The sequence below is a fragment of the Platichthys flesus genome, chromosome 13 (assembly GCF_949316205.1).
Source record: "Platichthys flesus chromosome 13, fPlaFle2.1, whole genome shotgun sequence".
Lineage (NCBI taxonomy): Eukaryota > Metazoa > Chordata > Actinopteri > Pleuronectiformes > Pleuronectidae > Platichthys > Platichthys flesus.
The window spans coordinates 12,128,752-12,140,691 of record NC_084957.1 but is presented as its reverse complement, the minus strand read 5'-3'; the positions used below and the strand labels follow the sequence as shown (position 1 = coordinate 12,140,691).

Sequence of the window (11,940 nt, the reverse complement as noted above, 5' to 3'; positions counted from 1 at the left end):
GAACTTAAATCAGCTTTACATGTGAGCTGTCATGCAATGCAAGGAAGAAAATCTGCCATAGGTGACAACTGCATCAATGTTAGGAGCCATCAGCTTAAATTATCAGTATCTTCCTTTGAGATACTCGGTTCAGCCCAAAATGTAAGTTCTTACTTTATGATGCATCTCAATGGGACTCCATCTAAGGGAGGATTCTGCCGGAGCAGGACTTTGATACAGTTTGTAAGAAATTCCTGACTGTGTGCGTTGACACAATGTCCAGTCCCCGAGGTAATTTACTTGCTCCAAACCCTCACCGTCTAATGGCCGTGACTCAAGTTTTGCAGGTCACTTCAGCAGTGGTTTGGCTAAAAGAAACATTTCCTCTGGCATTTGATGGGGAAATTAACTTGAAGGAAACCCTACTGCAATAGTTTTCTGGCTGGATACTCAAAGGTTTGAACACGGTATCAGTCAATACCATCCGTGTACTTCATAAAGTACTTAAAAGCATAAAGTAGAGAGTCGATCAACAGAAATGCTGGTGAGAGGTGCAGACACGTACAGAGCTGCAGCAGGGATTAGCTGAATATTTTAAAAGAAGAGAAAGTCTTGCAGTGGATACAGGAGACAAAACTGTCAACAGTTGTCGCAATGGAATCAGAATTTTAAGAATCTACCAATATTAAAACTCAAAGAAAAACAACGAGGTGAATAAGTGCATCACATCGCATTTCTATTTTGCTTAGAAATGGGCATTTCTGAGTTTAAATCGAAGGGCTGATCAAAGAATCAACTCATAATAATCACGTTCAATGAAAGTGCTCATGTATTCTTCTACATACTTTTAAAGGTTTTGCATAAAATATGAAAAAGACAATTAATTACAAGGAAGATAGTCAAAGTCAATGGTTTAAATACATTTATTTGACTCATATAAAACAGAAATTTTCTATAAATAAATAAAAATATACAATAAATGAAAAGTGTATTGTTGAGATGCATTTTTTTTGGTCCAGTTCGGTGATGAAGCGATCAATCTGCAGAGGAGACAGAAAAGCACAACCCGGACATTATTCATTATCATTCTGCAATTTTCAGGTTAAATCATTTAATGTGCAACTTATTGAATTGACCACGGATGGATGTGCTAGAAGGGAGCTGTGTGTGATTCTGACATCCTGAGTGAACTGACAGTTCAGCTCCGTGGATTTGACAGAGTCGAGGGGCAACGGCACAACATGAACCCCTTTTTAACTTTCCCTATTCTCTGGACAGTTGGAGCGAAAACAGGTTCCACATCTGTCTCATACGAGAGATATCAGAGACTTGGGATGAGGGAGGGTGAGGGAGAGGGTGAGAGTGTGTGTGTGGGGGGGGGCTGCATATGTGAGAAGGAGAGTGAGGGAGAGAGGGAGAGGGGCGAGCGCGAGAGAGACGCTTGGGGCTACTGGGTACTTGAGCCGCTATAATGGTGTCTCGTATGAGAAAACATCTGTGAATTTCCTCAGTGATCTACAACAAAGTATAACTCAGAGCAGTCACTCAGAAGACCTTTGAAGTTGCTGTCTGACAGAGAGCTGCCATTGTTCGCAGCCCCCAACACACAGAAACTCCAACTTTGGTCTCACTAATTTTCCCTGCAACGCGATACAACTCTTTTCTCTCTCTCCTCCGAGCCTATGAGGCAGGGGACCGCTGCATATTCAAGAGCAAAGAGCAAGGCCTTGGCAATGTGCGGGGTGGGCCTTGGGTCATGTAAGGCAGGACAGGTCATTTTACCTTCTCCTGGCCCACCCTGCATGTGTTAATCCAGCCTTAAAGAGGGGATATCCTCCCCCTCTGTGATGATGTACAGCTGGGGTCACAGCCTGCAGCGCTCTCCCAGGAAAAATTACAATAAAAAGACATCAGTTATTACACTGCCATGCCAGGGACAGGAGGTCCTTAAATAATCAAGTGGTTTAAAGAGAACTGGTTGATGTTATTGAAAAGATATGATAGAATCGCATAACAGTCATTCACTTTGGTGACGACTTTCCAGTAGATATTGCCACAGAGCACTTGAGCAAGGCACTAAGAGCTTGATCGTTTCAACATCAATCTTTGCAGGTTAATCTCTGTATTTTAACAGTACGGGAAGATTCCTTGCTGCACAAGGTTTAAATAATCTAAAGCCGTTTTCAGACATGACCTGCGGGGAAGTCCGGAGAATTGGGTCTTTTCACACATGCACAAGGCAGCGGGAGGTTGTCTGCAAAGACGTGCTTACGACTGCGACAAATCCTCCGCATTATTCAGGCTAGAGGTGGTGCAGCCGGGAGCAGAGGCAGGAAGTGACGTGAATTCCACTGCGGAGATCACGTGATTTTCTTGACCAATAGGCATTGGGGTCGGTCTGCAGACAGAAGGTATGTAGGTGTTTGCTTAGTGGTCTGACTCTACTGCTGATGTACATCGTACCCGAAATGTAAAGAAATCCTGCAATAACACGGTGAATCAACTACGGAGGGTCTCCATTCACAACTAAGCAAATAAAAGAAATACATGTATAGGAGCCGCTGGGCAGGTTTTTAGAGCAGTTTTACCACACACCAGTTTATTCTGACCTTAATAAAAAAAGATTGTTTGGTTGAACACCAGGTGATACGTCCCTGCACCTCCTGGCAGTGGCGAAAAAGACAAGCTTCTCCGTTATGCATTCCAAACTGAAACAAGGCCGCGGTAATTCTCACACTGTTAACCGTCCAGCATTTATTCAGCGGCAGCTGGTCCCACCATCTGGGAAAGCAGTGCCGGGGCAAAACAAAACAGGTTACACCTTTGGCCATGCCAAGTCTGCTGGTGCCCCAGTCCATCTACAAACTGAGGGAGGCTAATCACAATTTCACGCTCTGATTTGTCAAATCCCGCTCCAGCACCGGAGGCACTGAGAAAACTTTTAAGACAATAAATTTCATGGTGTACAGGATAACAGCTTTTCCATACGGCTCCCCTTGTTCTATGTGAGCCTCCTCTTTATCCCTCTTTACAGTGGCAGCCTGTTCTGCAAATGAAAAGGGAAGCTGTCGTTTTGACCAAAACATCTGGTCAACTCCAAGAGTAGCAGCCTTCATGCATGCATTTAACATTCATGCAAATGTTGGACAACAAAACAGTGCATAGAGAGCCCTCGACAAACTGCAGGTGTGAGGAAGCTGAAACAAAAGCCACTGTAACCCTAATGGCATCCCCTTGTCATTAACAGACCTTTGATGTATCTACTCAACAGACTCTTTTATCTCCTCCTTCCTCTTTCCCTCTCACTCTCCCCTTCTCCACAGGCTCGACCAGTTTCTTTATTAATGCCGTCTTTAGGGAATGTTCTTTTTCTCAGAGCCCTCGACGCACTTCTGACATCTGGTCGCCGCTCACGTTATGCCACTTTCTTTGGCGCCAATCATTAGCCGGCAATGAGCGTCACAATGCTGAGTATGTAGCTACTTAAGGCGTTTGTTCATCCTCTCTCCTTGAAGTTCAGAGGAACAAAAACTATTAAGGAAGAAGACGCAACATTAATTCTTTAGTTATGCAAAATGCTGTTTTATGCAACCATAATGTAGTGTGCTATATTCCATAGTGGGGAAAAATCTAACATATCTGGATATCAAGAGCACATAAACTGCATTAAAACCGTATTTGAAAAGGCTGCACATGAAATACAGGTATTCAAACTCTCCCTTTGAACTCAAAGGATACAGAAGCAGGACAATGTTGGCCTAATCGTGCGCTCCCTTTGAAGTGAGACAACACTATTAGGTGAAAAGGTAAGTATACTTCTTTAGAAAATGAAAGCTTTTCATCATTTGTGAAGGCTGCAGCTTGAGCGATTTTCATAAAGGTGATTTAAAACTTTTTGGAACACAGTGTTTGTGGCTGCGGCTTGGATGGAGCTCTAATGAAAGTTCAGCACATGCAAGAAAAAAAGCCCAAATGGCAAAAATAACACCAGCAGCAACGGCAGCCACATTAAAGGAGCCCCTCTCTAGCACGCCAGATGTTGTCAGATTTAATGAGGAAAAACAAGAGGGAGTTGGATTTACGAAGTCGCATTAAAGAAAACACAGGTGTCGGGCCTCGAAGGCGGACTTGACGCTCATTCAGGCGACCGGCAGTCCGAGCAGACGCAGGCGCATCAGTTCATTAGGTCAGAACATGTTTCCCGGGAGTGACAACAGCATTTTCATAACATTTTTTCTTTCTGCAACGCATAATCAGCTAAGCAAGGCAATTACGTACACACCTCCGCTCATATGCTAACGCGGGCAATCAGCCAGGGAGTTAATTTGGCAGTGAAAACCAGGGGAAGAAACTCCCACTCTGGCACCATTTGTCACCACAGTCCAACCTTGTTATTCAAACGAGTGAGCCTATTTGAAATTCCTCTCTGTGGTAAAACAGGGCCAAAATAATCAGGGGAGCATGATCACACTTAATTGATTCAGTGTACTTTTAAGATGCACTACAGGGTGCTGGGGTGACCTATTTCAGGCTGCTCTTCAGAGGAACCGACTATCCCAGCAAGGGAGTAATGCACAGCGAGGATTTTAATTATTGTAGGATCTGTGGCTACGACCGGAGGTGAAATGCTTATGAACTAACTGTGACACCACATTATAACACTGCCAGTGGTCCAGACTATTACTTCGGAATTTTCAGTCGGGTTACATATGGCAAATTGAAAAGACTTGTGATATATTATTGATGGAGCTTAATTTGATGAGTTTTTTTTTCAAATCATGGAATGAGCTTTTTGAATAATGATGGTTGATGTGTGTTACATCTTTTCGTCGTCTTATACTGGTCGTGGTGAGATGTAACTAAGTACATTTGCATTGTCCATAAGTCCAAATACAGGTCACTTTACTTGTATCTACATTTTTGCTACTTAGACTTTTTAGTAGGAAATTTGTTGTTAAAGTATACTATATGAGTTCAAGGTTATTTATCACTAATATTAACGATAATCCAATGAGATAATAAGTAGACAATCAATTGAACAATGACAAGAGCCGTTTCTAATACATGCTTACATACTTTTACTTACATTTTTTATGTAGAACTCTTACTTGCACGATAGTATTTTGTTGTATTTCAACTTTTACTTAAGATTGAAAACGTAATTCCTCACTGTGGCGAGTTTGTGTAAGCATTCCGCCTATTTGGATGTAGCATGACAAGCATTGTGGTCGTTCACTACAACAAACAGCATGGTCATGGTAGGAAGTGTTTTTCAGGTGATAAAACTGGTGGTTTTAAACCATCTATCAAGTAAAAAAATTCTATCGTACTGTGTTTTAATTATGGATGAACGCTAACGTTTCATTGATGAGTCAGTCGTCAGCGACTCAAACTGCTCCTGACCTCCGCAGCACCGAGCAGAGGGATTTGACAAACACTTTGGGCCTCTTTCAACCCACCAGGATTCTCATGAACCTGAACCTGAAAGTGAAGCCGGTCTCACTGTCTAGGCAGTGCTCTAATGTTTTCCCTGCTGAGTATAAGGAGGATGAGATCCTCAGACATACCACCCTACCCTTCCTATTAAGATCAAAATCTCCTCTCAGGCCCTCGGGTGTCAACAAAGGGAGATGCAGTAAATGATATGCAAATTGAAAAGAAAAAAAACCCCTCTACAAATCAACTCGCCAGCCCTGCATTTCCGACACTTCACATCTTTAGAGAAAATTCCTGTATTTAGGGTGAAATTCAAAGTGAGGTCTGGCTCTGCCTCTGTGAGGCTATATGTGGTGATTCCAGCACTCAGACAGCACAAAGCCCCTCAAACTACAGGCAGCTCGCTGTGGGAGCCCTCATCACCAGAGTCTCAGGGTTCAGAAAGGATCTGTCCACGACAACAAACATAATGCTCGAAATAGGTAAATGTTTCCGTGTCAGGAAAACACCACAGAGTCTAGAAACACACGGCAAGATGAAGGGGGAGGGCCCCTTGTTGTAAATGTAAAGTGGTATTTAAATGATGGGTCAATTTAAAAAATCTTATAAAGGAAATAATAAATTAGAATTCTAATATTAATGTCATGTAAATGTTAGACCCTGACAACATCTACTAGTTAAAGCAAAAAAAAGGATTAGCTTACTCTTCTTGATTTCACATCAATTTAAATTGAATACTATAGCTATATTGACCATAGTAAATTAAAGATATACATTTTGTCTAATTTACTTAATATTTAAAAAATATCTTAGACTTAAGACTGAGTCAATAAAATAAATAACATATATGATACACAACAAGATATATTTATCAAAACGTCACCACCCCTCCTCTGCACCACATGATGATGTTACATGTAACGTCATTAATTTATTTATTGATGCAGCATCTTTAACATTTCACAGCCATTTAAGAGCCAGCTAGTAATTTCTCATTCAGTGAAGAATTCAAGACCCTTGTAAATTATAAAAATCATAATGATAATATTAATTTTTTCACATTGAGACATACGATAGCAGCAAGTCAAGTAACAAGACCACAAAAAGACTAGGAGGATGTCTAGAACCCCTCTTCTTACAAAATGTAACGTCTCTCACTATAAGAACCTCAGAAACAGAGGAACTGTCAATTCACTTCAGGGAAAATAGCACAATCCTTATAAAAGTGTTGGTATAAAGTCACTGATGAGTAACTTGTTCCATGTGAACACTTTCTGACCACTTAAGATTCAGAGCTGGGGCTACTGCCTGTGCACGGCGCTTATTTTGCACGGCTGCCACCGGCTCCACACACCACAGCACTTCCAACACGGAGGATGTTCTTTGGAGTGTCTGTCTACATGTCTGCTGCATCTGTCTTACCGATTGACATGGTTGTAAGGCTCAGCTCTGACTGACGAGCGGCCCAGCAGAAAGGGCGGGAGAGGGGGCGGGCGCGTAGTCCTCCTCAGGGATCGACTCCACTGTTGACAGTAATTTGTAGTACTCATCTTCTCCATCCAGCACTTTGATTTGACTGTGATGTGGACGAAGGAAAAGAAAGTGGTCAGAAGTGGCTGCGCTACAAACTGAGTTTTCGCGATGGGATAAAACAGACATACGGAAATAAAAACAATATTTGCAGATGAGGCGTTCAGGTGCCTCTTCTCGCTGATCTGACCCAGGACGTAATTTATAGAACAAATACATGTCAGACCTTCAACAACTTAAATAAGCATGCTGACAAAGCCCTAATATGTAACCCCCTCTCTAATGACGCAGAGCAACTGCTCATAAAAAGCCTGTTATTTTCGGCTCTCCATTTACATTATGAGAAAACAACTCCATTTCTGGATTCTCCTATTCCACAAAGGGCCTGCTCTGTTTAGAGTTGCTGTAAGTAGGAAAGCAGTTATTTACCCAAGTTTTCTCGGCTTCCTCTTGCTCCCCTGGTAATCCAGAGTTCTCTGAGGAAAGGGCCAAGAGCACACAGTCAAAAGACGAGCAGAGAGTCATTAATTTTTAATTCAAAGTGATTTTGTGTTGAATGCGAGCAGATGCTGATAATATCAGAAGTCACAGCATAATTTTTTTCTGATCAAAGGGCTCAAGTGAGTCTGATGAAGCATGCATCTTGCTCAGCTTTGATAAACCACATCAATTATTCACCGTGAAGGCAGACATCCTGACATGAAAGCAACAGATAAAGAGCATAAGCGCATGTTCAAGACAAGAGGCAGAGAAGCGTGGGGGTGGGGCTCCAGGGTCTGGCACAGGTAGGTTTAATTGTATTATCATGTGGAACCAAAGTCAGACAAAGGCCTTTATCGGCACTTTGAACTCACATTTAGCTGGTTGTAGTACAGGCTGTCTTCAGGGCTGTTGAGCAGCTTGGGCTGCTGGCCCCGCCGGCGAGGAGTTCTCTGCTGCAGCTTCATCACTGGACCTGCAACAGAGGAAAAACGAGGGCAGTGATCCAGCTGAGAAAAAACAACAACAACAACAAGAAGCGCCAAAATGACATCGACGGCAATGACAGCAGCAGTAAACAGATCCTGCCCTCGACTTTTCAAAATCTGCACCCTCGTGTGTGACAAAGTGGCAAACATTTGAAATTTACTTTGGTGAGATTATGTCATTTCACTGATGAGCTGACTCAATAACAGCTTAACGTTACACAAATCCACACATATGAACCAAATCGAATTATATCTCCCCTCACAGGTACACAGATGACGACAAGTTAAGTTTGCTAAACAGCTCCACTGGAAGAGGCTGAGGTGAGACCGTGGCGTGTTTGGTATATACTGTGGATAAAACTCACAGAGAAGGTTAATTTATTTCCTGAATGCTCAGATCAGATCTTAGCAAGCCTTGACAGTAGAAATCCGCAAAGATTTTTGCAGACGATTGTGGTCCAACTAGAAACAGAAGATCGCATACCTACACCAAGGCCCCAAGGGTCATAAATTCTGTCAAACATCACCATATTTCAAATACTCATAGAGATCAGTTCCCTAAATGTTTCTCATTGTTTTCATCAAGATCCGTGAATTATTCCCTGGGAAATCAGCGAAAAACATCGAAAATGTGATAGAGTGTATTTTAGTAAGGTGCAGGACAAACACTGGTTTAATGTAAAATCCTCAAATAGTTCTTGAAATAAAACACTTTTCAGAGTGCGATGAAAAAAATCAACTGATATCTGACTATATCTGAACAAGCCACAAACAACATGGGTTACCTAAGCTTGAGAAACAACCTTGCTATGTCCAAAAGTAAAACCATCAATCTATAGCTACACCTCCCTTTTCCAGTCTCTATGCTAAGATAATCATCTGTTGGTTCTAGCTCCATTAGACATTCCCTAATTCCCTCAAACGATCAAAAGTGTATTTAAATTTGTTGGTAGGTTGATGTTGAGACAGGGCTTGGCTGGCGACATTTCCAGTCTCGATGCTAACTAAGCTTATCATCCATTGGTTGTCAATTCCTACGGCACTTTTCTGATCTGTATGAGCCCTGGGCTATTTTTAAATGCTTTTGATTGTATCTTTATATAGCACAGTAAAATGTATAGATGTAAAAGCAATATTTCCCTCGGCATATTGAGCCCATGAAACACAGACACATCCTGAGAGTTGATCTTCACCTTGTTACCTCCTGAAACGCACACATTCACATTCAGATTCCCAACCATTGAGCGAGTCCTCTATGGCTGCGTTAAGTTGTTTTACCCCCATTTAAAAAAACTAAACTTCTGTGAATGAAATCTGAAGAATCGATGAATTATAAAAGCACAGACAGTGAAATGGAATTGATGTCTCACTAAAGATAGAAAAGAATTTTGATTATTCAAACACAAGTAAATTATGAAGCCTTACCACATTCTTGGAATTCGCTTACAACAGTGCGCTTTGGAGCTGAGCCACCTTTACAAGGAACTATATATATTTAATGTCAGATAACGTTTCATCTTGTTGAGACAGGACATTTCTTCATCATCTCTCACTACCCCGGCTTCTCTACCTTGACTAAAGCTGCATTTGCTTTTTCCATCTTAACACTACTTTGTACTCACTTTGAACAGACCTCATCACATCTCAATCCTATACATCAAAGAGCAGGCCCCTCTCCTCAGCCCCCCCATCTTTCCTCGGTTTTCTTGATGTTATTCAACCCAGCGCAGGTTTACTAAAGTCACACTCCTTAAATGCCCAGAAAGTTCCTGTCAGTTCAGAGATATTAGCCAACTTTTACCTTGAATCTTATCTCTCCATGCCTCAGAGGCGCTAACCAGCCACTGTCTGAATCCCTGCTGCCCCTGAGTTTTTGAGGATATTTGGATGGAGCTCATGTAACTGTAAAAAAATATGGCTCAGTATATTTCCTCTTAACAAGTAGCTTGTGTGGCTACATCATAATTACTTTTAATATTTAGATGTTACATTGAGATAAACTACACAACATGTTGTGTGAAACCTGAGAGTGTATCTGCATCACAGGTTGAAAACAGATTAAACAAACATGCACAAATAAACATTTGTACCTTACTCTTTTAATAAAAACAAAACAGTGTCAGTATGTAGGACAATGTTGGGCTAATCATGCAGAAATGGGTTTGATAAGCAAATGTTTAATTCCCCTGAAATTGCATCAAAGCCCTCAATCACAGATAATGAATTCTGACGGCCTTGGACAAAGTTTCGGGACTGAATCCTTCTTTAAAACAGTCTGCAAAGAGCCTCTTAGTGTTATGCCTCAAGCATATGTTTTATCTTAATAAAATATGAGTTCAAGAAATATGAAAAAAAGTGAGGCACTGACCCAAAACTACATTCAGAGCTAACATTAAAGAATCACACTTCCTGTTGGTTTAAGACTCTTGATTGGAACTAAGAGAAAGGAACTGCTGAACATTTTAAAGCTTTTATCTCAAAATCTCAATCTGAAAGAATGCAAGTACCACCATCTTCATTTTAAATACTTAAAGTTCAAGTTCCAATGAATATGGCAAATATCTTATTTCTGTTATTTTAATCTGTTTGTTGTATAAAGGATATACGACACGACAACTCCTCAAAAGTGAAGCCAGGGTGGTCGCCCCCTAGAGGCTGGCTGCAGTATAGGTCATAAACCCAGCCTCCTCCATGTTAATGCTGATGTTTGTACGAGTGCTAATTTTGTAAACTAATTTCGGGTTTAATTAGTTATGTGAAGCTTTATAAACAGGGTGAAAGGTCATCATTGATAGCTGAGACTGACTCATGAAATGTACATTGGAGAGACAGTAAACTTATGGCTCCATCCAGCGATTACTACCGCGCAAGCTATAGGTCCAAATTTACACATTTCTGGATAGTGGAAGGAAGAAGAGATGTTTATATACAGGCTAACTCATTAATACTTACATGTAGCTCAGGAGGATTCCTACCCTGACATTTTAACTAGCTCCAACATTCTTAAAACATTCATGGTTAAATGCCTCAGCAATTCTTGAATAGGCTGCCATGAAACTTGGTTCACATATTTATGCTCCCCTCATGATGTACTGTAATTTAATTTGGCAGATGCCGTGATTTTTCTAGCACCATAAGTCGTTGAAATGTTATTTGTTGGATTTTACATTTTATAATCAAAAACCTGCAAAAAATGACAATATTCAGATCATAGCGAGTCTTTAGTGCTTATACTAGCATGCTAACTCAAGATAGCTCAGGGATGGTAAAAATGCTGTACCTCTTAAACCAGTATTGTCACTGTGAGCATGCTGACATAAGAATTTAGATCAAAGCTGCACTGTGTCTAAATATAACCCCACAGAGCTGCTGCCATGGCTGTATAGACTTTGTGTTGTTGAGAATGAACAACAGAGCGGAGTCTCAGGGATTGAGGTTGTCTCACATCGATTTCAAACACAAAGTACGTCACTCCTGTCAGTTATGCGACTACAGAGTAGAGATGTTATCATTATTATTTTATCCTATACATTATTAATAATAATAATACATAATTGTACTAATTAATTATCCAGTATTAACCATAATGACGTGTGCCTTATTTTTATCAGATCTAATCTTTTTTCTTAAAGGAAAATGTACAACACAGGCCTGCAGCTCAGTTTATAGAAAATAATTACAATTTAAATCACTGTATTAGTCGAGAAAAACACAATTTGATGTTCTCCTAAAAATCGTTCAGGCCTTAATCTGTTGGCGCCCACATCCTGCAGCTGATCTGGAGCCCAGAACATCACCCATGGGAGTTGAACATCTCCATTTATCCATCCTGACCTGCAGCTATTAGAGCATGTAGCAGATCAGAGGATGGGTCAAGCCTCCCATCTCTGTGCCTCTGTTTGGGAAATCACTGCCATTTGATCCGGGCCAGCCCCAGAGGAATGCTGCTCCTGCAGATATATTACAGGCAGGGAGGCAGACAAACTGGCTTCTGGCAGGGGAGCACGGCTTGGACAAGGAGAGGCAG

General features: G+C 41.2%; 1 protein-coding gene across 1 annotated transcript in view; it reads right to left on the bottom strand.

Annotated features, from left to right (window-relative positions):
• Window positions 1-910: 910 nt before the first annotated feature.
• myo3b (myosin IIIB) overlaps window positions 911-11,940 on the bottom strand; it is a 57,785-nt gene continuing 46,755 nt past the window's right edge. The window contains exons 34-37 of the mRNA XM_062402321.1: window positions 7,800-7,900; window positions 7,375-7,421; window positions 6,838-6,991; window positions 911-1,019 (exon numbers count right to left, since the gene is read on the bottom strand). Coding sequence (XP_062258305.1) covers window positions 6,859-6,991; window positions 7,375-7,421; window positions 7,800-7,900 — 281 coding nt within the window. The 3' untranslated portion in view covers window positions 911-1,019; window positions 6,838-6,858. The remainder of the gene's footprint in view (window positions 1,020-6,837; window positions 6,992-7,374; window positions 7,422-7,799; window positions 7,901-11,940) is intronic.